This window comes from Pholcus phalangioides, unplaced genomic scaffold (genome assembly GCF_987345545.1).
Source record: "Pholcus phalangioides strain wild (caught in Gottingen) unplaced genomic scaffold, Ppha-v1.0 ptg000004l_1, whole genome shotgun sequence".
Lineage (NCBI taxonomy): Eukaryota > Metazoa > Arthropoda > Arachnida > Araneae > Pholcidae > Pholcus > Pholcus phalangioides.
This window is the reverse complement of record NW_028301597.1, coordinates 26,876,950-26,904,925: the sequence shown is the minus strand read 5'-3', so window position 1 is coordinate 26,904,925 and position 27,976 is coordinate 26,876,950. Positions and strand designations below refer to the sequence as shown.

Below are 27,976 nucleotides of genomic sequence, written 5' to 3'. Positions count from 1 at the left end.
TTCTGGATTCTCACAAGCAACGGACGTAAGATGCCCGCTATTTACCGTATTTTAATGTGTATAAGAGAACCCAATTGTTTTGGGCTCAAAATGTGGAAAAAAGTTGAAATGATACATCTACAGGGTGTCCTGGAACTCCACATACAGACTTGGAGGGGAAGGTAGAGAGAACATCTTTAGGAATCAATCACATAGGAAAGTATGGTCAGAAATGGATAGATGGTGCGGTACGAACATTGGGAAGTAGATGGATTGGACGTGGTGGCCCCTTCGCATGGCTTTCCCAGATCACCCGATTTATCTATTTTTTTTCTGGAATGCCTTGAAGGCCATTGTTTACAAAATGCCAGTAGATTCAGACATTATATCTCTCAAGGGACAGAGGCCGGGTCTTGTCTGGACTTCAGTATATTCAGACATAGACTTATAACTATAGAATTCAGACATAAACTATAAAAGAGTGTTTTAAAAGATCAATGTTTTTTTATTCACTTAGCTTCACTCAGACCTCATAAATATTACACCTTGGTGGCACGAATCACCATTCCTGCTGCAACGATCCACAAAACGCCCAGTACCTTTGAAAATGTTCAGCAATCCATGTGTCGTAAATGTCATGCATGCATCAATGGGCGAAATTTTAAACACCTCCTGTGATGCTTGTAACTTTTATTGTACTCATTTTTTGGTAACTAATCACTTTACACTGCTTTCTGTATTGGGCCTTTACGCTTGTTTATCACTTCTGAGGGTGGCATTTCTGACCATACTTTCCCCATGTGATTATTGATTTCTAACAATATATTCTCTACTTCCCCTTCAAATTTGTACGTGGAGCTCCCAGACACTCCCCTCCCCTACAATACTATCCATGTATAAGAAACCCTCCTCTTTTTGGGACCCAATTTTTGGCAGAAAGGGGGTTTCTTACACACATTAAAATGAGGTAACATAGAAGGTTCTGGGGCCACATGAAGACTTAACAGATATTCGAGTTACAGACAAATGATCGTGGTATGAAAATAGTTTGAAATGCACACATTCATTTGCAATTTAAGTAATAGTTGAAATTTAAAAACTGAAAAAACGTTTATGTATAATTTAAAAACTAAAATCAGACACAAATTTTTTTAAACTGTATAAAAATACAGTCAAACTGTGTTATAACATCAATAATTGGTGGTCTGATCTGATCCACATAGAGAATAATGCTAATGAAAATGCCACGAACTCGGGTATAACAGCAGTCTTCATTGTTCTAGTTATTTTCAATATCTAACAATGGGGGAAGGATTCTTAAGAAGTTTGGGGCTAAAATGTGGTCTTAATTAACATGACCTGTATACGGGACATTTCTGTATTTTTCCCCTTCCGACTTTCACAAAAATGTCTCATTTTCACCATTCATGGTGGTTTCATCACTGTTTGCTTTTCTATGATTTTTCTTACGGTCACATCTTTTAATTTGCATCTTATGATGAGTACAGCGCCCTCTATCAGTCAATTCTGAACTATTTTTTGTCTTTTGCCAGACAAAATCCCATTGCTTCATGTCTATTTTGGTAAAGTATCAGGTCATTCTGACCAATGGTTCTTTTTTCACAGCTTTTTCAAAAAATAACTAATTATAATCACCCTGTATATTATTCTCTTTTTTTTTTTGGAGTCTTCCACAGTTTAGTCTGTCAAGTCTTTGACAATGCACAGCAAATTATAAAGACATGTAAATTTTTAAAGAATGACTCTCTTTTGAGACCACTTCTCAGAGCACAGTGCTAAATATGTAAATTACAAGGTCTGATATAAATAAGTCAAGATGGACCAGATAGTTTTACTGCGTTGTCCACCCCTTTTTTAAAAGGATTTGTTTAAATTTTAGCGCTCAACACCAGTGTAATCGTTTTTGACAAATGAAGCACTTTCATTTCTAGCTCTTTGCTGAGCATCGTAAATATTGTTCATGCCTCTGCATGCCCTAAAAATACAGAAGACAAGTAAATGTTATTGGGTCGCATCAGAATCACCAAACCTAGAATAGGCCTATGTATCCAACTGCTTTGTTATGCAAACTGTTCTCACCTATACACAAAATGTGCACTATAATTTTGAATGATACTGTCCAAGACCATGAAGTAGTAAATACAAAATTACTTTTTTTTCACTCAGGCAGAAGTTTTTAACCTCTACTCTACTTGTTGAACCCTCAAACAAAGCAAATGAAAAATTAATAAACCCCCCAAATGGTCCACATACACCCCTCCCTCCAAATAAATTTAAAAACAATACAATTTCTGCTTTGGCAGAATCAGTAATTTCAATCTAATACATTTGTATTATTTGACATTATATTGATGATTCCCTCCTCAATTAAAATCAATTATACAAATTTTGTTGATAGGTTTTCTTAAAAAAGTAGGAAAAGTAAGACATTTTACCAAAACGTAGGATAAGTGGGAGCCCTGTATTAAGATAAATCTGCCTTGAACATTAAGCTCAACAGTAGTATTACATAGGGAATATTTGAATGTAACTTCACACATGATTTTGAATCTTCTGTGGGCTTCAAACAATAACAAAGCAAAGAATGCCTTGAATAATTTCAAATTCATACCACTGTGTTTTTTGTGCAAATAGTCACTACAATCAATAACAAGACTTATCTGTTTAATCGAGTGACAACAACGAATAGCATCACATATTACAACCTTATAGCTTTGTCAGCCATTTTTAAAAAATGGGTTTAGTAAAAAATAAAATTACCCAAAAAATAGAAATTTTAAAAAGTTTTTGGCACCTTTAATTTCCCCCCCCCTCCCATATGAAAATAGATGATTGTGTATAACACATGTTCAGCAAGACATATAACTATCCACAATATGGTTAATAACCACATTTCTCTCACTCAAGTACTACTTGCAAGCTGTTGAAAGGGATCGTGTAAAAGCAATACTTGTAAGGATATAATACTAATAGAAAAGCTGCACTACTAGTAAGAAACGTCCAATCTTACAACATGGTCTTCTGATATTGTTGGAGTTCCTTTGACATAAGAACAAGTAGACATATCGCTTATCACTGAAACACTTTCCTTGGTGATATCTCCACTCTCTTCAAATTTCGCCAACTTTATCCTGTTTGAGGAAATAGTTTTATCATTAACACCATCGCTAAATGCAGATTCCATTTTCGGTAAAGTATACCAAATTCGTTCCAAGCTACTGAATTTAGAAAGAGGGGATTGGTTTGTGTCAGCGGTCGACTCACTACAAGCACATGTGGAAGAGAAGGAACTGGTGTTAGATTTATCAGAGGAATCTATCTCTACTTCAGACAACCTGGAATTTTTCATTGTTTCATGAATGAATGGTGATTGTACATCGCCCAGATTGGGAAGAGATGCCGATGGAAAAATCACCTTTAATTTTGGAGTCCTGGCCTTACTCTCATTCACACTGTTAAGTACCAAGCATGAGCAGTGGAATTTCTGATACTGTTTACCAAATTTTACAGCAGTTCGGAAATTATAATTGACGTTTTTATGATGATTGGCTAATGACCTCGACAAGACAACTTTCTTTTTGGCGATGCTTATATCCAAACTGCTGCCTGATGTTGGTCGGATTTCGAAATTGTCATGGTAACTACAATTTAGAGAATGAGACCTGTGCAAATCCGATTGATAGAAACAAGTACTTTTAATCGACAAAACTGAGTCATTGAAATCTTCATGGCGATTTGATGAAATCTTCAAGGAATATGATGAAAGATCTCCTTTTACAGGTTTCCTGGACGTTTTCAATGTACTGTATGTATCCATGAACTTGTCTTGCCCCGTATCATCCTGAAATAAATGCAGTTGGATTGATTTTTTTTTCAAAAAAAATTTGTTTTTTCAAGTCAATGCAGCATTGATTAATATACAGAATAACTAACAGATACCTCCCTGTGTTAGCATTTTGTAAGCATAGGCAGATACAGAAGGGGTGACCCCCCTCCACATTCAATAGGAAAAATTGTATTGCAGTAAAACTTCAATTAACCGTCCCTCATTTCACTGTCAGTTTCTGTTATCCATCATCATCTAAAAAAATGTGTGAGTAACAACACAAACAAACAGACATATTTAAAATTGTCGGCGAATTACTTTTACACCCTACTGTATAAATCTGGAAATGACTGTACTGTATGATGGCGGAAGTGACTAATTGTTGGTGGCGGAGGAGTTGAGCTTGATTTGGCGCACCACAAACCCATCGCCAACCAATTGCTATTGTGTTACATACTTTTCTCAGTCATGACAGGGTAACCAGTATGTTCGAATGAATGTTTCATTTCACAGTGCTCTGATGAACTTTTTCGGCATGACGTTACGATAGTGCTACTATTCTGTATTTTTAAGCTGTTTCGATTTCACCACTTATATATTGGCCTAAAAAAATAACGCCTAATTGCTTTGATTTTGTTGTTCTGTAAAATTGTTTCAAAATGACTGAAAAGTGGAAACGTGTAGTGCTATGTTTTAACCAGAAACTTGAACGTTTATAGTATTACAATACATTTCTGTATATTATTACTCTTATATTGAAGTTTATATTGATTGTTTTGTAAAATTATATACAGTATGTATGTATTATTCACTTTTAAAGGATTTTATTTTCAGTTTCATCCCATGCTCTTAGTGAAATCATGTTACTGTACAAATGTATTAAGAGATTTCTGTTATCTGCTATTCAGTTATCCATCACAGCCCTGATCCAGAGGTGGCAGTTAATCAAAGTTTTAATGTATTTGCATGAGCGGGAGAGCGGAAGTGGACAACCCCTGCCCTGCCCCCAACTTTCCTGGAAGAGCCTGTGTATCCACTTATGTTTGTAAGTACAGTGAAACCTGTATATGAAACAGAATGTCAAGAGACTGAAATAATATTTAATTAAAAAGAGGTGCACATTAATGTATCAATCATTGATGAAACTGTATTTTGATTCTGTTCAAGACAGGTTTCTGTCTCATACAGTGTCCATCTTATACAGAATAATTTCTAAAGTATAATGTGTCTGTACAATATTAATCAATTCTTACTCTGTCAGTGCGCAATCGAAATGATATCTTAATAAATCAATGGTGGTTTTTGTGCTTACTGGGGCCACATAGAGTGACTGAAAGAAAAAAATGTGCTCTACATTGCATCACATTTCAAATGTTATTTAATTTCTGGTCAGCTTCGAGCCTGTCAAGTGAAGTACTGTTTTATTGATCTGGGCGATTTTGTTGTCAAAGGAAATTAAAATTCTCAAACAGTAAACACGGGTGGGTCAAATTTTGTTTTAAATTTATCCAGAGGTTCACAGAATCTCCAAAAATGTTTGTAAGTTGATTATGGAGAATAATTTAAGAGTTAAAACACTGTTATGGTTCGCCGTTCGAAATCATTGGTGGTTCACTGGTCCAAGACTAGTGATTAAACAATCGGGCCACCGAGAAAAAAATTGTGATCTGCGGGCCCAGTAGCAAAAAACTACACATCAGTTTGACACCTGAAAATGTCTTTATTGCTAAAAAACACATGCATTTATGTGAAGATATTTTGTTCGTTATTTCTTAACCATTGTTGCTGTTTGTATCTTAGCTAAAAAAAACTATTTAGTATATTATAATTTCTCAATAGCAAATATCTTTTGCAAAATTTTTTCTGAAAATGTAATTTAAAAAGGAATGTCTCTTCAAACCTCCACACTTGTTTATTGAGAAAGCCACAGAATCAACATTGGTGGCTTCATAAGGTTTGACTACAGTTAGGCCTATAATTGTTTTTTATGGCTTTTTGCAACCCTGGTTGGTATATCACTCTTCTAAATGGCAATATATTTAGGAAAATGAATTATTATTAGACAAAATTTTTCATTTAGCAGACCACTCACGATGTCTGCAGACCAGTAAGTTCTCGTATTCACTGGTTCGTGGGACAAGTGACTTTTAGTTTTCAATTCTAACACTATGATTAGTATTGGTGCTAAAAAGCAGGTACGACACCCTCTGATTAACAATGCAAAACCTGGGCAGTCATCAACATCAAGTGATGACCTTGACTGGGGAAGTGTGTACTGTCGTACCAGAAAATCACAGGTAGACCATCTGTGAAAAACAAAAGAAAAGCAAAAATCAGCAAATGACTGTCATATGATTGTGACTGAGAAACTGAACACCCAGTAGCTGTAAAATCTGATGTGAATATGTGTTTCTATTTAAGAATATTGATTTTCTTCTACAACAAAATCACCATAGCAGTAAAACAGTCACTTCAATGCTTGCTGACTAAAAACTACACAGCATAGAACAATGTAATAAAATGGTGCATTACTTTCAAAGAAGCTTCTTTCACTGTGCTAGCAAGCAAATACAAGGCCACAACAGGCAAAATTCTCAACGAGGCGGTTGAGAAAAAAATGACACGAGGACTTCAACTCATCTGTGATCTATTCCGGAAGTTTGATTTATTTTGGAGAAACCTTATATAAATCATGTGAGAATAGGAGGGCTCAAAAACCCTATTTGCAATGATTTCCATTGACAAAGCATAAATATTCCAACTCAAAATTATCACAGAACTATCATTTAGTAATGTGCTAATCACGAGACCAAAATATGACAAAGTTCTTACAACATCTGTAACACTGTGCTAAGTTTCCCACAGAAGAATCAACTGATAAAAAAAACTCACCTGTCTTACTTTCAGAGTGTTTTTGTTACTTGCACAGAAATAAATCGGGCCGCTTGGATGGAAAAATCTGTAGTAGAGTAGCATGCTCAACAGCCCTGAAGAGATAGCAAAGAAACAGGGCTGATAGAATGTTATATCAATGGTGCATTTCATATACAGCAGACATGAAGCATTGGTGTGAAGCTTCTCGGTAGTGATGAATGTTGGGTTTTACCATGGTGATGGGGGACAATATATGCACAGTCCAATAAAAAAAATCACTCAAAAATTAAATTATTTTAAAAAAGTACATTTGAATGCAACACCCCCCATAGACACTGAAGCCTAGGAAATCAGGCCACATGACCCCTCCCCTCAGTAATTCATGAATATTCAATGCAATGCCTCCTTACATTTGCTCTTGCGGACCATATATACGGACACTTTGCAACCCTATGGACATCCCCTATGCTTTTACTTTTCTCATACATCAAACAATTCTGTAACAAGCTAAGTAAGCATGGTCGCACATGTCGAAAATGTGTCCTGCTTATGCAAAACTACAGAATACATTATTGCTATATGTATTCCTTGTCTTACCACACACAGAAAAAGCAGATCAATGCAGGTAAAATAAAAACATATGATACATAAATTTAATCACCAACCTAAATGTTTGACTTATCTCACACTTTTTCATTTTGTCACATGCGTATACAAATTTGTTGCTAAGCTACAGCAAAGGTGCCTATATTATCTTATCAAGCTTCTCTGGGGGGAGTATACATAAGCTATTTGATATGGATCAACGCTATTTCAAAAGAAAAAAGTGAAATACCACAAGAAACTCAAAGAACTGAATTTTTTTCAAAAGAAAAGCTAGAAGAAAAAACAACTTCAAGTATTGAGGATAGCTCTGTAGTTGAGTGCGAACATCAGTAAAAACTATGGACAATCCATAGCAGTTGGCAACTCTGTATGCAGGGAAAATCTGTGTAGATATGGATTATTGTTATATTATGAAGCGGTTATTTAACATTAGACTATAGCAATTTTCAAACAAGTTTTGAAAAAATATTGTGTTGTAGAGGGATTTATCATTATATCGAATATCATTGTAGCAAGGTTTCACTGTATATCAGAGATTATCAAAACAAAGGTAAAATATTCATCCACATTGACGTTAATACATACACAATTGATAACCTCAGACAGCTATTGGGGTAGTAGCACAGACATTTTATAATTGGGGAATTATAGCATATTTATTAATCATTGGTACAGTTTTTGTGGCTTTCTACATCATACATAAAATACATATCAGCTTTCTTTGCATTAGTAAACTGCTCCAACCTATTCAATAATACATATTTCTAGGCGAGTTCCCTTCGAACATAGTCTGTGGGTAGAAATTTATATCATTTAAATGGGTGTTTTCAACTAACTTCCAGTAATCCTGTGATTTCAGTAATCTAACACACCATGATCTGATATGCTCTAAATTAGCGAGAATCCACTGTACTACCGTTCCCTCATATTTAAGCCATACATTCAAGGACCATTTTCTGTATAATTAAATAAGTGTATCAAAAATTTTATCTTACACAAGAAAAATGGCAACAGTAATACCAATACCATATTTCTTGGCCCATCCTTCACATTGGGTGTGAGAGCTCTGCAGTCATAGAAAAAAGCATGGGGTAAAAAGAAATGCCAAAAATAAGTGCTGCATCCACCACACCTTTCAAGAATGTAATTAAATTCTCTTGTACTGACTGTTTCTCTGTATTCTACAAACAAATATTCATAAGAAAATACTGAGTGATGTTCAGAACCAATTTTCAACAGTTGAAATGCTATTTCATTAGTTGATATTTGAATGTTGTACTATAATTTTCAGTCAATTTCTTTAAGGTTATTTATTCAAAAGCAAAAATCAATGCAGGAACTGTATTGGTGTGTAAGCACCACAAGCCTCGAAAACTATGTTTCTGAAAACATGAGTGTTACTGTGAATAGGCCATGAAATAATGTACATCTTCATGCATACTGTTTAATTCCCAATTTGTAAAATGAATTGTAAAGACAATTAAACAGAATATGATTTTGCATGACAATGAGAATATCACTCAAAACCGGTGATGATGAAAACTTGTTTTAAACACACAAAACATATCATGATGAAATATTTTAAGAAAATGTAAATAAAAAAATCTTACCTATCGTCATTCCAGCAAGGACAATACACACAGCAACTTCCTTATACCCATCACTAACTAACGAAAAATGGTAGCAAAGAAGGAATGCAATATTCTGGAATGATGTCACCATATAAAAGAAAGCTATCCTCCACCTAGAATGTCCTTCTTTCAAATTGAAATAACAGAAACAATATATGACGCCAACTATGCAGTTGTAGAGCTTTTCTTCCCACCACGTTGTACAAAAATCTGTCTTTTGTATGATCACCCATAGAGTCATGAAGAACCAATGTAAAACTGTTAAATATACCGAAAGAAGAAAAGAAATAAGGCATTTATAGAACTGCATTTAAAAAAATTTTATTATCAAAAAATTGCTTTTTCTTTATCAATGTTATTTTTATCCCCATTCATCCACTGACAAAAGCGAAACTTAAGTCTATCACCACTGGGCAATTTACTACCAATTTAACCCCTCCTTCAAGGGTTAGTGAACTCTATGTACTAGAGATGGGACGAATACTGAATATTCGGCTAATGTTTTGACTGAATATTAACTTTCTAAAAATTCATCACAATTAAATAAAACTAGTGGCTTTTAATTTTAAAATTATTGGTAATTTAAAACGATTGATATCAAATTTTAATTATGCAATTGATAATGTTAAAAAAAATAAATGTTAAAATAAATGTTAAAAAAACTTGTAATTGAAAGGAAAAATGAATTCTTCACTTTTTATCAGTCAGTGCAACATGGTGTAACGAAACATTTTCTGTTGTTCACCAGCCATCATGGTGTTCTAAAGTTAAGTGGGTAAATCTAAATATACAGTGAAACCTGTCTAAGACGGACACTTTATGAGACAGAAACCTGTCTTAAAAGGAACAAATATATAGTCTTGTGAATAATTAATGCTTTTTCAATAATAGAAAACCTCTTTAAGACCAAACTGTCTAACGCAGAAAAGGAAGGCATATTTAGTGTATTTGTAGATACAAAACCTGCTAAAATGGAAATAATTTTTGACCAAGTGCCAAAAATCCAAGTTTTAGCCCTTTGGATGGGAGGAAAGTTAAGTTGTTCTGATCCCCCTTTTGTTAGGCGAACTGTCACTTCTTGGAAAAACAATGAATGCTTATTATCTATCTGAACTGGTTCTGGGGGTCGGGCTTGAGCGGAAGCAGAGTTACTATTCAAAATTTAGTAAAAGCTTGTTTAGCATTTCATTTATGATGGAAATGTTAACTTCTATTTGAAAACGCTCCTATTTCTTGGGAAAAGGTCTGATAATTTCGGGAAGGTAATACGCGAGGGAGACTGAATGAATGCCAAGACTCTGCCACCGGACTTATCCCGTTGTCGAGATCTCTTCCAGTCCAGCTTCATGGCAGAGTCTGGAACAAAGTGAGTGCACCTAACAGTCTGAGTGTGTAGCTAGTGTTGTGTCTGATATTTCAATGCTACCATCTGTACTTCAAATTGTGAGTGAAGTGTAATGACTGAATATTTGTAACGTTGTAGGCCTGTTGCTCTCTGTGGCGAGACTTTTAACGGGAAGATTGGCTCACATTTGCACCTTGAAGTTGGGGACCACAGAAAACCAACTTCAGCCAACCACCACTGTGGTGCCGGTGGGGGTTCGAACCTGGATCCTTGCAATGCGAGTCTGTCACTGACCACTCGACCATCACAGCGGCACGCGAGGGAGACTGAATTATTGTTCACAATTTAGCGATACCATGTTTTGGCTATATCAGAGATTTCTATTCAGTGTAGAGATGGCCACCAGAAACAAAAAATTCATATTGAATTTGAACACAAAAATGGAGTTTGTAGAGGTGTTAAAAAAGCAAAATTTAAATTCTACAGATTTGTAGAAACTTCGTTTAAATTCACAAACATTATTGGTTGTTGATCTCATTGTCACTGTTTTTTTTTTTAAAAAAGGTATACAATTTCACAATTTTTATTTTAAATAGAGTGAAATCTCGCTACAATGATATCTATTATTATGATAAATCCCTCTATAACAATATTTTTAGGAGATTTCTGAAACTGCTGTAAAAAACTATTTTTTATATTTTGCTCAAAATTGTTTTGAATTTAATTTTAACTTCATCTTGTCATTTATTTTCCTTCTTTTGAGTGCATCTGATAACATCAACATGTTGCACTAAAAAATCACCGAAAGCTAAAGGAAGTTATTGCTACTTTCTGTGTAACACTAAAGTGCAGTGAGATAAAAATTTTTACAAGGGCAATACATCTCTCTCTTAGTGAATTTTTATAATAAATTAATTACAATTTTTTTGCGGCAAAAAAATACATTAAAGAACATTTTCTGATGCTATTAACAGTGTCAATGTAGAAAAGATAACAACAACAGCATAAATTTGATCACACCTAAGGACAATTTCGTGTCTCGATATATAACAATCTCTCTACAACGATATTTTTTCTTGGTCTACAGAATATCATTATATCGAAGTTTCACTGTATTGAAAAAATTCCATTTTTGACAAAAGTGTTCATTCTATTGCTATGCAGGAGAACCTTCTATATTAATAATAAGCGTTTTATATTAAATATATAAGTTTAATAATTAGATCGTTAAATATAAAATTTCAATGTACAGTTATTTGAAAAAGCAAACATGAAAAAATTCAAAATAATAATATACATGTCTCAGTTTAACACTCATTGGCTTATAGAAGTTAAGGTCATGTTCTCAAAACAAGTTTTGTAAATGATAGAAATAAATCACTGCATATATTTTTATGTGTACCTCTATGAAATGGAAACCTGTCTGGAACGGGAAAAATAATTTCAGTCTGTTGACCTTCCGTTCTATGCAGGTTTCACTGTATACAGAGAATTCCTTTTAAACCTACTGAATTTGCCAAGCCAATTAGAAGCATTTCAACAGAATCACAGCTTTTTGAGAATTTCAGATACTTAACACATTCTTTCCTACTATATTTTTCTTTTTAAAGTACTCTGAACGGTATGACTGAAGTAAGTTTTCCACTTGCAGTTAAAAAAAAAAATCACAGTTACTATACCAGTGGTTCTTAATCGAGGTGCCCATACCTCCAGGGGTGCAGCAAAGCATTTTTGGGGTATGAGATTTTTTACCTCTACATTATGCACATATTAATTGTGAAATTAAACAAATCTAATGGCATTAACTTTTTGATCGGCCATATGTTCAATATGTGGCAAGAACTTTCACAGAAAAATTCTGATACATGACGGGCGTGGTAAACTGAAAAGTATGTGAACCACAGTGGCTTAGAAAGACTAAAATTTAATAAACAAAAAAACCAAATATGATTCTGTTAAGACTAATCTGCTGTACTTACATATGACTAGCATAAGCCATGGTCCATAAGCAACGGCAAATAACACCATGGCAATAATTCTTGCAGAAACAGTTCCTATGCGCCATAGAGATTGGAAAATCAGGCCCCACCATGATAGATGCTTTTTTTCTGGACGGATGTTTCTCATTGCCTTGCTGTATGCAGCGATGCCCCAACTCAAGGAAAACATTGAGGCCACTGCAGATATACCTGCATAAAAAAAATTTTAATCTAACTTTTGCCTGCATTAATATCAAATCAGAAACAAACAAAACATAGAATAACAATGATTTCCAACCATTGTGTTGTAGCATTTGAGATTTTGATGCACCACAGAGATCAACAAAGTGTCTTGCATATGATAACTAAATCTTTATTATAATGTGAATTAAAAAAAAGGTGGCTCAAAACAGAATTCTCGTCTGTTATTTTCGGGAGAAAAATTCCCCACAACACAGAGAGTAAGCAAAAAATCTGATTTATTTTTAATTAAAATTAACTGACTGCTTTTATCAATTGAAAAAAATAACTTGTTAATAATTGATAATGCATGTTTCTTTACATAATTTCTCAAATTTAATCAAATTTAATTCAGCATTAATGAATAAACTAACAAACTGAAAGAAAGAAATATGAACACAAAAAATCTATTTATGTAACATAAAAGGTTGTTGAGCCTGATACTGACTTCATGGATTAACATTTTTCTCATGGAAGTGTTTTTATTCATGAGGATCCCCCAGCAGTGAAGATACTCAGTATCTTTAGATATATATCTCAGATATATAGATTTAGATATGTATATCTCCTCATCACATATGGGTGCAAATTTCCCAATTCACTTGATATACACCTGAAGGGGTAACTGAATGGAAAACATTCTATTGACAATATTATTTCTTGCGCAGTTGATGGATGTATTTATTATGACGTGTTTCTGACTTGCATGACATTGCTTAGTAATTGTTATTAAGCAACAAATAAAAGTTCTTTAATAAAGCAACTTTTATTGCTTTAGAACAAAACAGCTAATTTAGCACATTTGCATTCTTTTACAGATTTAATGAGTTTTTTTTTGTTTTTTTGAAAAAAAAAAGAGCAAACTCGAAATTTTAATACAAGTAAAAAAGTCCAAAGGTATTCATATTAGTACATCTACAATTGTAATCTTACTTATCAGCAATTAGGGCATAAAATTCAAGGCTTTATAAGAAACTAATTTTGTGGGTGTTTTTTTTTAAATTAGAGGAACCCTAGTGCCCCATTGTAATGCATTACAAATACTTGGTGCAGTTATACCTCCCTATATTTTTATGCAATTTTTCCCATGATGCACAAAATCTAGAAATAGAACAGCTATCTTTCTTGACTGTATCTAGGGATCAGATTCAAGTCTATATTTATCAGAGATCTTCCATATTTCTTTTAATCCACAACTTTACCACATTTCAATAACATGCATGCCATATGGTTACTTTACTTTAATATCACTTAACTTAAGTAAAGGAAAATGAAATTTGAATTTTGTGTGTGTGATTTAAATCAATGGTTTCTTTTTGAAATAAAGTAATTCTAATCATGATTTAAATTGCCATACCCTGGCGAGACATCTTTTTGGCATCCCTTTGACATACAAGCCGCTCCAGCAAAATGGCCCTGAAAACTTGAAGCTGTGTTCCCAGCTAGATGAAATGCATCAAAACTTTTAATGTGTTTCACTAATACTAGTGAAAATTGACGATAATCATCCCATCCAATGCATTTATAGTTTGAATTTTATATATAGACAAAAAAAACTTTTTTTATATTTTTTGGCAATTAGTTTTCTGTTGTTCCTTGATTCTGAGCCTACAGTGGCAGTCCTTAAGTCACCACTGAATATATATATTCAGAGCTGAAGTCATCACACACACATGGGTACTGTTTCAGAGCCAATATAACATGTAATTAAATTATGAATAATTTCTTCATCTGAATGTGCTTGGGTCGTTTGCATAAATTCTATACTGTATAGATGTTGGATAACTAATATTGATGGTAATGGAACCTTTAAATTGGTATACGTTTAATTATCTGTAAATTCTGATTTTTCAATGTCAGATAATCAAGAGATTTTACTGAACTATTGTAAAAATAATCATTATTTTGTTTCTGGTATTGAATTTTTATCATGACTAAAGATGCTTTCATTAAGTTAATATATTGCAAATTGATATAAAAGGAAAATTAATGATTAAATTTTCATCAAAGTGCTGACATTCAATGAAATTTCTGGAAAAATTACTAAAAATATATGTATATATATTTTCACCTGTCCATATGCTCCAGTCACCAGTGCTTGCCATGATATAAAGCTGAAGCACCAACTGTGGAGCCGATTCCATGAATGACTCGAACAATCGCAGCATACATATATCACTGTGTTGCTGATTGAATTTCTTGAGATCAGCGGTTGTCTTGTCTCGTCTGATGCCGAGACCCACTTTAAAGAGTTCCAGGTACCTGCAAGTTTGAAAAATACGTTATACATGGGGAACATAAAAATATATGTTTCAAAAAACTATTTCACACAAACAACGTGGAATCAGAATACATTAATATGAATTAAGGTGTTCAATCATTTAAGGGTTTCTGCAGAAAAAACTTTTTTTTTATGGTTGTTCGTTATTGTTCAAATTCAAAAATTAAACAGATACATTATCATTTATTTTAATTCTACAGAGTTGCACACAGAAAAAATCAGCCCTTGGCTCACTATGACAAAAATATTTTGAGTCGACTATGAGCTTGAAGAACATAAGGCTAAAATAATGTTATGGCAGTGGCTTTTCGTTTTCGTGCTGATTTTTCGAGCACAAGCTTGTAGAACAATGGTGTTCCAAAACTTCTGTTCTTCAATAACACCCCCAAGAAATGTCTTTTGATAAGGCAAAGTACTCCCTTACCTCATAAAAAGGTGATTGGTGAAGTAGATAAACGGGAATAACATATTGTTGAGAAACCAGCAAGAATTAAGGGTGAAACCATTGATCAGTTAATCTATTTTTAATATTATTTATTTTTTAAATCATTCTATGCAAACAACCTCTCTTGATGTGCGTCAATGTGGGAACTCATGACTGAGGGATTTTTATTTTCTATATTCCTGTGATAGGATTTCGGTGTTACATTGCTTCTAGGTTTTGAATCGGATCAACGAGTGGGATTTTTCACTTTATTTTATTTGCAGTTGGTAGTACTTGGGGATGATTGTTCTAAAGGGTTTCAACCGAGCTTGACGATTTTGATTTGAAAAAAATTCACATAATTCCAGTGGTGAGAAATCAGTATTTGTAAGCCCCAAGTTTCTTATAAAATATTTTAGAATCCTTGATATTCTATTGAAATGAACAATTAAGATTATTTTCATAACCTATAAATTATATTATGATAGTTATGACTAATTATCATAATTAATTATAGTCAAATATATTTACCTCACATATTTGTCACAGATATACTTTTTTTTGGCAAATTACATTCTGACCTGCAGTGCCCATCATTTTCTGTGGTTGACAGTTTTTCACCAATGTTAAAGGTGGTTGGTAACTTTACTTGGGCAATTTTTTCAGCTGTAACTTTACTTTCCGTTGAGAATTTTTAATTGCAATTGGCAACTTTATACTTGCTTTGATAACTTTTTTGGCGATATTCAAATTTTTATAAAAGAAATATGGTCAGCCTAGGTATTTAATTGTGTTGTTTGTAGTTGCTTTTCTAACAAAAGTTTGCAGAAAGAATGGACCCCCCCCCCCCCCATCTTACCCTCGATGGGATGTATTTAGCCCTCAGGATGGAGGTTGTGCACCCTGATCTATGCAGTATATATTCCATGAAATCTCCTTTACACTGATACATTTCTATGATTTCCTTGAATATTGTTACATTGCCGTATATTCATTTTATACCTCGAGGATAGCATCTGATGGTGAACATGTCGCTTTTGAATTCAAAAATTTTGAAAAATTCAACACTGGAAACTTTGAAAGAGAATCAAAATTTAGAAAGGAAAAGAATCAAGGCAGTCGCAAATAAAACATAAGAATTTTCCAATTAACTGCCGTAAACAATAGCCCACCTATTGAAAATGCCAAGCTGTAAGATGTGCATAATCCATAAGTATCTGTTAACTGACTCATCGATTATATACCATCGGATACTAAAAACTTGAACTGCTACAGATGGAATGCACACTAGACTTAGCGTCAATAACATCCACATATGATCATCTCGCAAATAATACTGGACGATAACCACAATGTCTAAAGAAGAAAAACAAACAAAAATATTTATATCAATGGTTGATAGCACTTAAAATAACAATAGCAAAGATATAATAACAAGTGAATTCAATTAAAACAGTTTTTGTATGAATAAATGCCCCTGCAAATTATTTACTGGGTCACATATGTTAACCTGTTTTTGCAAAATGTTGTTAAAACACTCACTCATCACTTCTGAGTACTACTATCTGTATTCCAGAACATAAATGTTGATTACCAGACTTGCAAAATCTGTAATTTGTCAAGTAACGATGTATGTGTTACGTGCATAGAACACAAAATGTTCGTTAGCATTTTGGAACAAAAACAATTTTTTTTGCTTGTTTATACATTGTATCATATATACTGTTTCCAGTATGTTACATTTAGTTTTTTCTTGTCTGAATATCCCTTTCTGGATTTGTTTTTTTTCAAGTTATACAGTTTTGATCCAACTTATAATTTTTTTTCAAAAAAACCGCCATGAAAAGATGTAAGTGGGAAAACACTTCAAATGGGAAATCTTAATAAGAATTAGAGTTGGCACCACAAAAATATGTCATACTAATGACAAATGTTATAAGTGGAAACATTATAAACCGAACCTACTGTGTATTTCATGTCCATTTTTATTAATTTTTTGCCTGTTTTTATACCCCATTTCATATAGCGCCAAATACTGGAGAGGGGGCCTCAAGCTAATTCCATTTGCTACCCAAGAAATAAAATTGTAGGGAGGATGAATGATGTCATTGATAAGTCAGCTTCTATTGTGATGCAACTTCAAAGTTTCTTCAGGGAAAATTTTGTTTTTGGTGCAAGATGGCACAGAATTGAAGAATTTCGGCGTTTTTGTAGCAGAATGTAGCAAACAAGGGGAAATTGTAGCAGATTTTTCACTCGTTTTTATGCAATTGTCAAACGCATATGCGCAATGGGACCCACGAAAGGTGTTCCTGAAGAATATCATGTTATAAAATATGACAGGTATATGCCACTTTCTGGCCAGGTGCAGATCCAGGCTAATAAGTCGGGACAGTGGATAAGTCTCATATGGTATGGGATAGTGAAATTATTTTTCATTGCCTTCTTGGTTCTTAGGGAGGCGTCTCCCCACTCTAAGGATCCAAGTCTGTTTCTGGCCCATGAATAGTTTCTATTTCACACATCTGATAACAACAAATTCAATGCTTCTGAAAGTCGCACCTTATTCATATGAAACCAGAAAACATAATTAAAAATTATCAAAAAGCTCAAAATATAATTACAATTATGTCTCGAGTTGGCTTTAAAATCAACCAAATTTAACAAACGTTTTTGACCAAAATGGACCTGAGAAAAATATTCTTATGGAATACCGATTATGAGGAAAAATAAATAATGAAACTTCCTAATTTGAATGGTTGAAAGAAGCAAACCAAAATAGATAGACAGGTACTACTACTCCTCAAGCATACATGCATCTCGTCAGGGCCGCAACTAGATAATTTGTCACCTGGGCAAACTAGCATTTTGGCGACCCTTGCCATGTAGAAGCAGTAAAAAAGAATTCAGTGCCTCTTATGATCTAGCGCCCGGGGCGCTAGACCCGCCTGTTCCCCCCCCCCCCCGTAGTTGCAGCCCTTCATTTCTACACATTCCTCTACAGAATTTGCAACAAATTGGTAAATGCCTAAATGTCTCTGCACGTGTTGTGAACCTAATGTGAAGTTCGTTTGTTTTAATGCTTATGTGTAGTGCTGCCATCTGCCATCAATTTTTCCAAATACGAATGAAGTGCAATGCTTGACTAATTGTACCGTTGTAGGCCTGTCGCTCTCTTTGGCGAGACTGAGCAACAGGCCTACAACAGTACATATACCAATAAATATAATCGAAAAGATAATTTTGGAAAAAAAATTCAATAAAATGGACAATACAATGACTGAAAATTATTGTAATTAACAAGACAGCAAAGCAGCCTTACTGGGTTATGTTAAAACACTATCGCTTGGTCGTTCCGTCCAGCATTTCAAACTTTAATCGCTGTGTGTTTGCAATTCCATTCTTCAAGATTTTAAATTTTTCATCTATGAGTTTTCTTAATTCCTTGAAATGGATCTTTTAAAGCAAAAATTTTAAATCATTCCGTTGATTTTTAAAATCTACTTCTACCTGGAACTATCGGGAGGTCATTTCAACCACAGTTGAAAATTTTGTTGCCTAACCAGATTTTAAATTTTCTATGAAGGAATTTTTTTTTTAGGAAATAAAATTACACATTTTCTTTTCGAAAACTATGGAGTCGTTAGGTATGGTATCGTTAATGTTTCATCACATTTGAGGTGTAAGCAAACATACAGGATGTTTCAAAAAAAGATGGACTAATTTCTAAAATGTTTTAGAATGCATTGAAATTATATATTTTTTGTCTCAAAATACTTGGTGGAAAATAAGTTGTTTTATTTTCAAATATTAATTTATTTTAATATTAAAACAAAACATTAATCATAATTTGCAATTTTGAATTTCTCGACAAAGGAATATACAGTAAAACCTCGTTAATTCCTCACCCTGATAAGTCGTCACTCCGGTAAAGTCATCATTTTTCTTCAGACCCTTCCAGTTCTCATAGACCACAATGTTATTAAATCCTCGTTTATTCGTCGCTAATTTCGGTTAAGTTGTCACTATGAAGAAGTTTGAGAAAGAGGAACAGACTATTTTTATGGCTCCCATTAAAAAAAAAAGAGCTTGTTAACAGCATTGCCATATGCTTAAAAGTCACCATAAAATCCCATATACCGAAACGGAACAGTTTAAGTAACGAAAGTTACGCTGGGGAAGTTCATTTGCTGAGTAAGGTTTTTGGAACGTTGGGGACTGTTCAAGCTAGATCTCATTTCTGCATGGGCTCCATTGGAGAAACTGGACAAAAAGCGAGACACCCAAGCTCTGTCGCAAGAAACAACGTAAGTACTTCGCCCCTCTCCCGGGAGGGGGTGGCAGGGCATCTCCAGAAAAATTTATTGATATGTTAAAGTATGAATCAAAATAACAATATATATTAATAAAATTTATAGATTGCGAAAGAAAAAAATAATAGCAATTTTTTTATCTTTTTTGTATCAAGCTGCACATTAAAACTGATGGAACTCCTCGTAAATCGTCACTCCGCTTAAGCCGTCGTAATTTTTCGATAACTTGAGGTAACGACTTATCAAGGTTTTACTGTATATATTATATATCACACGAATATACATATATATTATCACTTAAAATTACATATTATCTAAATAAATAATTTTACGGTCAATTTTATCCAAGCTGCTGATTACCTGCATTCAATTTACTAAGCAATATAGAGGTGTTGATTCAAAATATGTGAAGAGACAGGAAATCGCAAGGAATTAGGTTCTTGTCCTCAGAAATTCACTCAGTATTATAATAGTCAAAAACTTATTGTCAATGTTGTCATTCCTAATTTTACACTTGGAATAAGTTACAGGAGTTTTTCAACCCTAGAATACTAACTCTACATCTCAGAAACGTGGAGGTATAGGCAGTTAATATGCAGTTTTTATCATTTCTTATTTCAGTTAGTATTGTAAGGTTAAGCATCACATGCAATCAGCACTGCCAAATTAAAGGACATATTAGTTGTACAATTCAGTATTTTTATTTTCCAGATATATTCTAATGCTATGCACAATAAGGGTATCATTTTAAGTATTAGTGATTATCTAGAAAATTTAATAACAGAGATCAACATTACATAATGGTGTAAAGGAACTTTTAAAAAGGGAACACCAAATAAGGGTTTAAGCTATGGTCGCATTTTTCGCAAAATGTAAAAGAAAATCTTAGAACGCGAAAGAAGTATCAGCCACTTTTGCAAAAATGCATACGAAAGATAAGAAACGAGAAGACATCCAACCATAAATCATTAGCATTGTCGCATTTTGCTAAAGCTTCTCCTCTCCCACTTTCGCTTTTTTGATAAAGGAATTTTTTATCCAGCTTAAATCCTGAAGCAAATGGTTTATATCAAAACATAAGCAGTTGAGGAAATTTTGGGAAGTCGAGAATCATCTTGAATTGAAGAATATTAAATAGTTCCATAGTTTTTCCTTCAGCGTTTATGCTTTGCTCTATTTAAATAGTATATTTTAAATGAAAAAAATTCACATACAGGGGTGATTCGAAACTCAACATACAAAGTTTTAGGAGAGATAGAAAACACAAAAATTAAACAGAATCTCAAAAGAATGAATGACGGGAAACCCCCAACCTGATCAGCTGGAGGATAAACGAAAATGCAGAAATGACAAGCCAATGGGTGGAAAAACTCTTTAGCAATACTTTACACGAGGACAGTACGTGAACATGTTAAGTCTTGCAACAAGTGCTCAAAGTTCTTACCATCCATACAGAGGCGTAGCCAGGTTTTGGTCCATGGGGTAGCGAAATTGTGAAAGGCGCCATTTTTTGTTCGTGCTTAAGGCGCAAACTTAAAATTATGCATTAGTGGAAAGAACTTTATAAATTTCCCAATTTAAAAAAAAGCAAATTTATTTTGTTTTCCGTTGATGTTATTTTGAAAATTAAATTACCTTTCAATTGATTAATGTATTTTAATTTTTTAATTAATTTTAAAACAATGTAAATTCTATTTTATGTTTTGTGTACTTATACAAATGCAAACACCAAAAACAACTGGGAAGTTACCCTAAAAGGTAGTTTGAATAAAAATTTAGATTAAAATATAAAAAATGATAGGAGAATAAAATAAAAAGGAAATATATAAAGTCAAACCTCATTAGTGCGTCACCCGGTTAACGCGTCACTCTGCTTACCGGGTCACTTTTTGGAAGTCCCAATTGGCCTCAGGCAGGAATTGGCACAGCTATGGCTTACTCCGTTTAACGAGTCACTCCGCTTACTAAGTCATATTTTTGCTCTCCCAAGAGTGGCTCATTAACAAGGTTTGACTGTATATATATTTTTCTCTCTCTAAAATTATTCCAAGGTATGAAAGTGCAGAGAAATCTTCATGCTTCTATTTAATCACTTTTATCATATTACACTCTTATCGTAAGCGCATATCACATGTACACCACTTCTACTCAATCGTGTGCATGTACTTCCAAGACATTTCTCTTATGGAATTTCTAACAAATTAATGAATGCCCAAAAGTTCTTTCTTATATTACGCATGGCCATAACGTATATATGATGTCATAGTTACGCATGGTTTCAGTTCGAGAAGTTTTGCCATCTGTCTTCCATATTAGAAATAAAACTGGCAGATGCCTGAAGTCTCATGTTATGCAAATACCACGGTGAAAGCCTGCTCTCTGCAGGAAGGCTTTCTAAACGTAAGATCGGTTAGCAATCGTACCTAGAAATTGAAGAAAAAGAAAAAAAGACTCGCTGCAATCAACCGCCACTGTGCCACTAGTGGGGTTCAAACCGGGATGAATCCATCATGATGTCCACACGATCGCAGTGCTTATCACATACTGCTAGATTGCAGACGCACAAGCAGAGAGGTGGCCTGAATCCAAAAAAGTTTAGAAACCATTGCTTCAAACGAATTAGTGTACGCCAGAAATTGTCTCATGTGTCTGTAATCTATTTAAGTATCTCTGAGGCGTGTTTGCCACTGCTGATCTTTCGAATCGAAGTGAAAGTGGCAGGTGTATGAATCGATTGAAATATTTTTTATGTTTTATTATCTACCGGCTTCCTTTGGAGATACTATTTAAAGGGGAGTTCTGCTCGAAGTTGAAAAACTTGAAAAGGCATTGTGCATAGTATATGTATATTTATTTCTAGTGAAATAAATGTGTTTTATAACAAATCAGAGAAGGATGAAAATGTATGAGTGATGAATGGTATAGACTAGCGCAGGGGTTCTCAAACTTTTTCCATCCGTGGTGCCCCGTTACTTTAATCAATGCTTGTCCGTGGCTCCCCAGAACAGTTTAACCAGGAATCTCTTTGAAAAACCTGTGGGATGCTCTGCGATGCCCCCGACAAAGGTTGGTGACGCAAAGTTTGAGAACCCTCTGGACTAATAAGTTCTTGTTTTTTTTCCCCTCGTAATTTGACTAGAGGGCCTTCGGTTAAGTGCTGGCAAACCTCACAACACCATAGTTCATATTAGAAAGTATCGTAAGCCCTCGATTAAGCACTAATTGAAAAACACTAAATAATTTCTTAAGAGTAGACTCAACGTTTCGTGGACATTTTCTGTTTTTCTGAAATACTATATGTATCTTCAGTTACTTTTAAACTTTCCTAGTAATACATAGACAATTCCAGGCCTGGTCCAGGTGCCCCAAGTGCAAAAGGGACTTCATGAAGATGAGATCCAGTTAAAATTTTCGAGAGTGAACTGTTAGGCAGGAATTTCTGAACAGGTAGAGGGCCTTAGAAAAGTCCCTTTGATGCTCGTAAGACGACCCTGCGTAGACCACCTATATGTTTTTGTGGGAAATAAAGAAACAAATAACGCCAGGAATTCTGATTTAAAAAAGCGATGACTATATATAGTGCATTTATATTATTTTGAAAATATTCAACGGATTCTCAAAGTGTGTGTGCTCGTGGCTCATCACCACCCGTTTTCGAAGGGCGGCTCAACGCATTGGTGTATTGATGCGTGCTCATTCAGTTTTTCGTAGTGGGTTTTTTTTTTTTTTACATTAGGCCAAGGGGTTCTCAAATTGTGCACCGCGACACCCTGGTGCGCCTCCAATCTTCGTCAGGAGCACTATGGAGCGGTGACCCTGAGAAAGGTTTTTCAAAAATATTTTTTGTTAAATAGCTCTAGGGAGCTGGCGGAGCTCACGGATAAGCATTGAATAGGGTAAAGGGGCACCTCGGGTGGAAAAAGTTCGAGAACTCCCTGCGTCAGGCTATTCTGGGCAGTCACGGATAAATAATGACGAAGTCAGGGGGAGGCACGAGTGCCAAAAGTTTAAGAAACACTGGATTAATTGGAAGGGAAATATACATGCATGAGTTAACAAACACACCGGCACCCTGTTGTATATGCATAATGATGAAACAAACTGTTTTACAGAAAAGAGAAACTCCACCATGAAAAAAAGACAATGTTTCTGAAAAAGTCGTATTTCAACATAAAATTATGCAGTATCACCGTATAATATAGTACAATATATTATCGTACAAATATAGAACACTATAATTTCCTCTCCCATTCTCGACATATCAGAGCGCTATTGCTCCAGGATTATAGGCTTTTTATTTACCCACCTTTAAGAAAATCTTCCAGTAACCCCCTTTTGTGCCCCAAAATCTTGGATTTTTTAGGGCTCAAAATAGCTGTTTTCCACCTTTTCCTAGTCTTTGACACTTCCCTATTCACAAGTAGCTAGTAGCTCTTGCCAAGACATCTGCAGATAACGTGGCATTTCTAGGCACTATGAATCTAGCAAGTTTTTTTAAAGATCAAAAGGCATTTAGAAAAATAGACGCCAATGTAGGCAAAATTTCGATAGGGGGAGTAATCGCCCCCCCCCCCTGGCTACGCCACTGCATCCACAGTTATGTGATGCAGTTATGTTAGATGTGTTATTGTTATACTGTGCTTCACAACGGCAACGCATTGCTTTTAACCCTTTCCAAAAATACCCACATTTAGCAGCTGCGACAGAGATTCTTGCGACGAGATCTGTGTCAGAGCCACTGGCCAACTCTTGAAACTTCACTTGTACACGTACTGTCCTCGTAGAAAGTATCACTAAATAAAGTTTTTCTGCCCATTATTGTTATTCCTGCATCTTCGCTTATCCTTCAGCTGATCAAGTTGGGGGTTTTCTACCTCTACTAAAACTTTGTACATTGAGTTTTGAATCATCTTGTATGTTGTCCAAAATAATTCTGTGGAGAACAAAAAATTACTTTACACTCGTATTAAGAGTATTTATTCTTTGTATAACATAGTGACTTTAAACATTACATACAACCAATGTATGTATTTTCAACTGGAATTTTTATGATTAAAAGCAATGTTCAAGGTTTTTGATCTGACAGTTTAAACCACCAAAAATATACCAACCCTGCCAGTAAACACCCTTTAACAGCGCCCAAGTGACACAGTGCTCGTGTTCCACTATGGAGGTTTCCGTAAAGGTCCATGGGTTTGAATCCAGCCGAAAAAACATCAGAAAAAGTTGTTCATCTATCAAGCCTGGGACATCCACCACCGATAGATGGCGCCTTTTTCCCACCTAACTCCACCAATTTGAAATTGCCATAGGGCGATACATGCCTGGAGTTGGTGTGCTGTATAGTAAAGTAGTAACCCTCCATTGTTTTGAATGCTTTAAGTTTGAAATCAATGAATAAGAAATAAAAATTTGGAAAATATAAACATAAGCTTTTTGCACACCCCCCCCCCCCCCCAGGACAATATTTCAAGATGGGAAATCCTAGTTCTTACGACACTCGTTTTAGTCCAAAATAAGTCCGCATTTACAGCTGTATCTAGTGGCTCTAAGTAGTGACGCCTTGCATTATGTCAGCTGATACCCACTCCGGAGCTTTATTATATAACCTTGGGTTATGCAGATCCCTCTTTATTTTAAGGGTTTCAAGAATGAACAGAACCAGAGCAATCTACCCATCCGATATTTAAAGCCGTTTTCCTGGGAATAGGTTTTTTGCGCCGCGTGAACCGAATTAAATCATTTCGCGTCAGCAGAAACGTGTTACATAATCACGCTACCCAATTATTTTCCTAGCGTGGCGCATCAGATAAGTGGTTATATTATAGTATATGGCCTTGGCATCAGCTACTCTGTCGTCTGCGTGCTCCGGTTTGAAGGAAAGAAAACAAGAGTGATAAAACGCGCGACGCATTTAACTCCTCCAGAAGCAGTCGGCCAATCACGCCCGACGTAAAGCGCTGTCGTCAGGCGTAGTGTGCCCTGTAGGAAAACAGTCATGCTGCTTTTCTTATAGGTGAGTGGTCGGCGTGTCGCTCTGGGCGAATCACGTTGCGCGCGGCACAGGAGACCTGCTCCTAGGAAAACCCGGCTTAAATATAAATACGGCGATTCATTATAAACGATATTTTTAACATTGTTCTGGTACCACAGGTTTACTTCGATGGGGGAAAAAAACAAAATTTATAACCGATACTTCGTAATATCCAATTTCGTTATAAGCGGGCTCGAATGCATTTACTTATTTGAAAACAAAATGGGTGTCGACCTGTTCCGATGTCCGCAACGAAGGACAACGTCGATATCGAAAGAAGCAAAATGTCGAAGCATGAAAATGGACCAGACGATGCGACGCTTTTTTTCAACTCAAATAATTTCACAGCAGCGCGACTCAAGTTGCGCGCCATCGTTGGCTCGTTTGTTTAGATTTTAAAGAGCGGGCTGATAATTGTAAACTATTCTGATAAGTAAACCAAAGCTGCAATTTTAAAGTGACCATACGTCCCGTATTTCTTGGAATTGTTCGTCTTTACTTCTTTTGCAAAAGTGTCCCGGTTCTTCCCGTATTTTACAGGAAGTCCACTTGAAATTTTATTCTTCATTGAAGTCAAAGATTAAAATTATTTTCCAACTCAAATTATATTATGATTACAACTACAAATAAGATTATTATTAATCACCCACATTTGTCGTGGTGAACGTTTTTTTTTTTTTCGTGGAATTCATTATAATCCACTGCAATTTGCAGTTATGCTTCATTTTCCGCCGTTGTGAGTTTTCCGTAATTTCTACAATATTTGGCAACTTTGTTCGGTTTTGGCGTCATTTTTAGCGATAATTGGCAATAAACCGCATTTGGAATCTCAATTTCTCTCGAGGAAGTATGGTCAGCTTATGCAGTAAGAGTAAGCGTAAACAGTACTATCGATAAACTGGCTTGCAAACGGCATCAGCGTTCTCTGTTTAGATCACTGAGCTGTAAGTAATTGCAAGATGAATATTCGTATTTGTAATCGTAACTTTCGTAATATAATTTCTGCATTGGGAAGATAATTTTAATCGTTAATTTGAAGAATGAAAAGTCAAGTTGTCTTCGTTGAAAAGACGTGAAAAATCGGATGATCTTTGCAAAAACGTCGGAACAGCCAGGGAACAGTGGAACAGTCAAATCAAAAAATACGGGACGTATGGTTACACGACTTATGGCATATTCTTTCTAACTAGGGTGACCATACGTCCCGTATTTCCCGGGACAGTCCCGGTAATTTCTGTTTTTTTGGCCGTCCCGACTTTTTGGCAAAAGTGTCCCGGTTTTCCCCGTATTTTACACGAAGCCAACTTGAATTTTTATTCTTTATTGAAGTCAAAGATTGACATTATTTTTCAACTCATAAATTATTTTACGATAATTACAACTATATATGAGAATATTAATCTCCCACATTTGATTGAACGTTTGTCTTTCGTGGAATACATTGTAATCCACTGCAATTTGCATCATTTCCCGCCTTTGGGATTTTTCCGTAATTTCAACAATATTTGGCAACTTTGTTTGGTTTTGGCGTTGTTTTTGGCGATGTCCCGTATTTTCCCGTTTTTGGAAACGCAATGTCCCGTATTTCTCTCGAGGAAATATGGTCAGCCTATTTCTAACAAACAGGAGATGACCCTCAGGTATAAAACCCCGCATAATTACAGGTGAAGAAAAAGCAGCGCATGATTAGAATTAGAATACACGGCTAATGTCACGAAAACATGTACTGCACATCCAAATGCATCTGTTTTCTCCGCTGAAGCTCTTGTAATTGCATATGGCTTCAACTGTCTCAACATCCAAGACAACCCAAACATCACAATTTTTTCAGACTCAAAAGCAGTTCTCCTTGCCCTGAATAATATTAGCATCCACTCACATTCTGTCATCTTGTTGCTCTATAACGTTATAGCTCATATTTGTGCTCAGATAAATTCGCTAACTCTTGTATGGGTTCCAGGCCATGTCAACATCTCTCTGAATGAAACTATTGATAAAGCAGTCCATAATTTAGCCACTTCTGTTCCTCTGACAACTCCAGCAGGTTTCTTCATTGAAGATTACAAAGTCAGAACCCGAGACATTCTCACATCAGCTTGGCGGAATCAACTTCAAGTGGCTTGTCCATCTCAATTTTCTATTTTCCTCAATTTTGTTGAGAAAATCTCCAGAAAGATGTCATCTCGAAAAATTGAAAACCTTCTTTACTAACTAATTTGCGAGCGAGCTCCGCTCAACAAGTACTTACACGCTATTAAAAGACATAGAGATCCCCTACTGTTTCAATTGTCCAATGGAAGAATCTGCTTATCACTTCCTTTTCCGGTGTCCTTTCTATCAAAATATTCGCAATTTTATCCTCATTGATCCTTTTTCAAAAAACTACATTTTAGAGTGGTCAGATCTGATTTCTCTTCCTCCCA

At 35.0% G+C, this 27,976-nt stretch overlaps 1 protein-coding gene across 1 annotated transcript; it reads right to left on the bottom strand.

Annotated features, from left to right (window-relative positions):
- Window positions 1-2,226: 2,226 nt before the first annotated feature.
- LOC149087022 (XK-related protein 8-like) lies at window positions 2,227-25,939 on the bottom strand. The gene is made up of 7 exons (XM_089231242.1): window positions 25,788-25,939; window positions 16,379-16,562; window positions 14,573-14,763; window positions 12,262-12,471; window positions 8,917-9,195; window positions 6,719-6,813; window positions 2,227-3,841 (listed from the first exon to the last, which is right to left on the bottom strand). Exons 1-7 carry the CDS (start codon window positions 25,924-25,926, stop codon window positions 2,987-2,989), a joined length of 1,953 nt encoding a protein of 650 aa, XP_089087368.1. The 5' UTR covers window positions 25,927-25,939; the 3' UTR covers window positions 2,227-2,986.
- Window positions 25,940-27,976: the final 2,037 nt, after the last annotated feature.

Excerpts from the sequence above, each read along its gene's own strand:
- LOC149087022 (XM_089231242.1), bottom strand. The coding sequence starts at position 25,926 with ATGGCGCGCAACTTGAGTCGCGCTGCTGTGAAATTATTTGAGTTGAAA. Across the intron at positions 12,472-14,572 it reads TGACTGGAGCATATGGACAG|GTATATCTGCAGTGGCCTCA; the intron begins GTGAAAATATAT and ends TTTTTTATGCAG. Across the intron at positions 6,814-8,916 it reads CCTTGCTGGAATGACGATAG|GGCTGTTGAGCATGCTACTC; the intron begins GTAAGATTTTTT and ends CTATCTCTTCAG.